This window comes from Echiichthys vipera (genome assembly GCF_963691815.1).
Source record: "Echiichthys vipera genome assembly, chromosome: 15".
NCBI classification, from domain to species: Eukaryota; Metazoa; Chordata; class Actinopteri; order Perciformes; family Trachinidae; genus Echiichthys; species Echiichthys vipera.
In genome coordinates this window covers 981831-984330 of record NC_139840.1, presented here as the reverse complement: position 1 = coordinate 984330, position 2500 = coordinate 981831, and the positions used below count along the sequence as shown (strand labels likewise).

Genomic DNA, 2500 nt, shown 5'->3' with positions numbered 1-2500 from the left:
AAGAGACAGAGAGACAGAGAGGCAAAGAGACAAAGAGAGACAAGAGAGACAAAGAGGCAGAGAGACAGAGAGGCAAAGAGACAGAGAGGCAAAGAGACAGAGAGGCAAAGAGACAGAGACACAAAGAGACAGAGAGACAAAGATGCAGAGACAGAGAGACAGTGAAACAGTAGTTTTGTATAATATAATATACACAGGTGCAGTAAAGTGGTCTCAGGTGCAGTAAAGCAGTCTCAGGTGCAGTAAAGTGGTCTCAGGTGCAGTAAAGTGGTCTCAGGTGCAGTAAAGCAGTCTCAGGTGCAGTAAAGCAGACTGAGGTGCAGTAAAGCGGTCACAGGTGCAGTAAAGTGGTCTCAGGTGCAGTAAAGTGGTGTCAGGTGCAGTAAAGTGGTGTCAGGTGCAGTAAAGCGGTGTCAGGTGCAGTAAAGCGGTCTCAGGTGCAGTAAAGTGGTGTCAGGTGCAGTAAAGTGGTGTCCGGTGCAGTAAAGCAGTCTCAGGTGCAGTAAAGCGGTCACAGGTGCAGTAAAGCAGACTCAGGTGCAGTAAAGTGGTGTCCGGTGCAGTAAAGCAGTCTCAGGTGCAGTAAAGCGGTCACAGGTGCAGTAAAGCAGACTCAGGTGCAGTAAAGCAGTCTCAGGTGCAGTAAAGCAGACTCAGGTGCAGTAAAGCGGTCTCATGTGCAGTAAAGCGGTCACAGGTGCAGTAAAGCGGTCTCAGGTGCAGAAAAGCGGTCTCAGGTGCAGTAAAGCGGTGTCAGGTGCAGTAAAGCGGTGTCAGGTGCAGTAAAGCAGACTCAGGTGCAGTAAAGCACTCACGCAGACAGTCGTTGGAGTTGTCGGCGGTCGCCCTCCTCCACGGCCGGTCGTTGTAGAACGGTTTGCAGACGTTGCAGTCGTCTCCGTCCGTGTTGTGTTTGCAGTTACACACCAGACGCCCGCCGCCGTTCTTCACACACTCGCTGGCGTGGCCGTTACACTTACACCTGAGGACACACACACACACACACAGAGACAGTTTGTTTGTTTGTGTGTTTGTGTGTTTGTTGTGTGTTTCAGAGGAAGAACCTTTGTTGTCAGACAAACGTTTCTCACCTCCCGCCCACGGCGAAGTCGGAGATGGCGTAATAATACGACTTGAGGACCTTGGGGTCGTTGAAAACCTCGTCCCCGAACGTGTTGAGTCTGTTCAGGGTCACTTTGATGTCTGTGGCCGTCACCCAGTCCTGCAGGAGACACAACGGGCACACAACGTTACAGACACAACACAAGGTTACACAACGTTACAGACACAACGTTACAGACACAACGTTACAGACACAACGTTAGAGACACGTCAGAGACACAAGGTCACAACGTTACACAACGTTAAATACACAACAAAAGAGACACAATGTTAGAGACACAACGTTACACAACGTCAGAGACACAACGTCAGAGACACAACGTCAGAGACACAACGTTAGAGACACAACGTTAGAGACACAACGTCAGAGACACAACGTTAGAGACACAACGTTAGAGACACAACGTTAGAGACACAACGTTAGAGACACAACGTCAGAGACACAACGTTAGAGACACAACGTTAGAGACACAACGTTAGAGACACAACGTTAGAGACACAACGTCAGAGACACAACGTTAGAGACACAACGTTAGAGACACAACGTCAGAGACACAACGTTAGAGACACAACGTTAGAGACACAACGTTAGAGACACAACGTTAGAGACACAACGTCGGAGACACAACGTTAGAGACACAACGTTACACAACGTTACAGACACAAGGTCACAACGTTACACAACGTTAGATACACAACGTCAGAGACACAACTTCAGAGAGACAACATTAGAGACACAACGTCAGAGACACAACGTCAGAGACACAACGTCAGAGACACAACGTTAGAGACAGAACACAAGAGACACAACGTCAGACACACAACGTTACACAACATTAGAGACACAACACAAGAGACACAACACAAGAGACACAACGTCAGAGACACAACGTCAGAGACACAACTTTAGAGACACAACACAAGGGACACAACATCAGAGACACAACGTCAGAGACACAACGTTACACAACGTTAGAGACACAACGTTACACAACGTCAGAGACACAACGTTAGAGACACAACAAAAGAGACACAACGTCAGAGACACAACGTTACACAACGTTACACAACGTCGGAGACACAACGTCAGAGACACAACGTTACACAACATTAAATACACAACGTTACACAACATTAAATACACAACGTTACACAACGTCAGAGACACAACGTTAGAGACACAACGTCAGAGACACAACGTTAGAGACACAACGTCAGAGACACAACGTTAGAGACACAACGTCAGAGACACAACGTTACACAACATTAAATACACAACGTTACACAACATTAAATACACAACGTTACACAACGTTAGAGACACAACGTCAGAGACACAACGTCAGAGACACAACGTTAGAGACACAACGTCAGAGAC

General features: G+C 47.4%; 1 protein-coding gene across 1 annotated transcript in view; it reads right to left on the bottom strand.

Moving 5' to 3' along the window:
* Positions 1-2500, bottom strand: part of lamc1 (laminin, gamma 1) — a 41772-nt gene that overhangs the window by 17457 nt on the left and 21815 nt on the right. Inside the window, 2 exon segments of the mRNA XM_083928680.1 lie at positions 816-982; positions 1092-1222. Of these exon segments, the coding sequence (XP_083784806.1) occupies positions 816-982; positions 1092-1222 (298 nt within the window).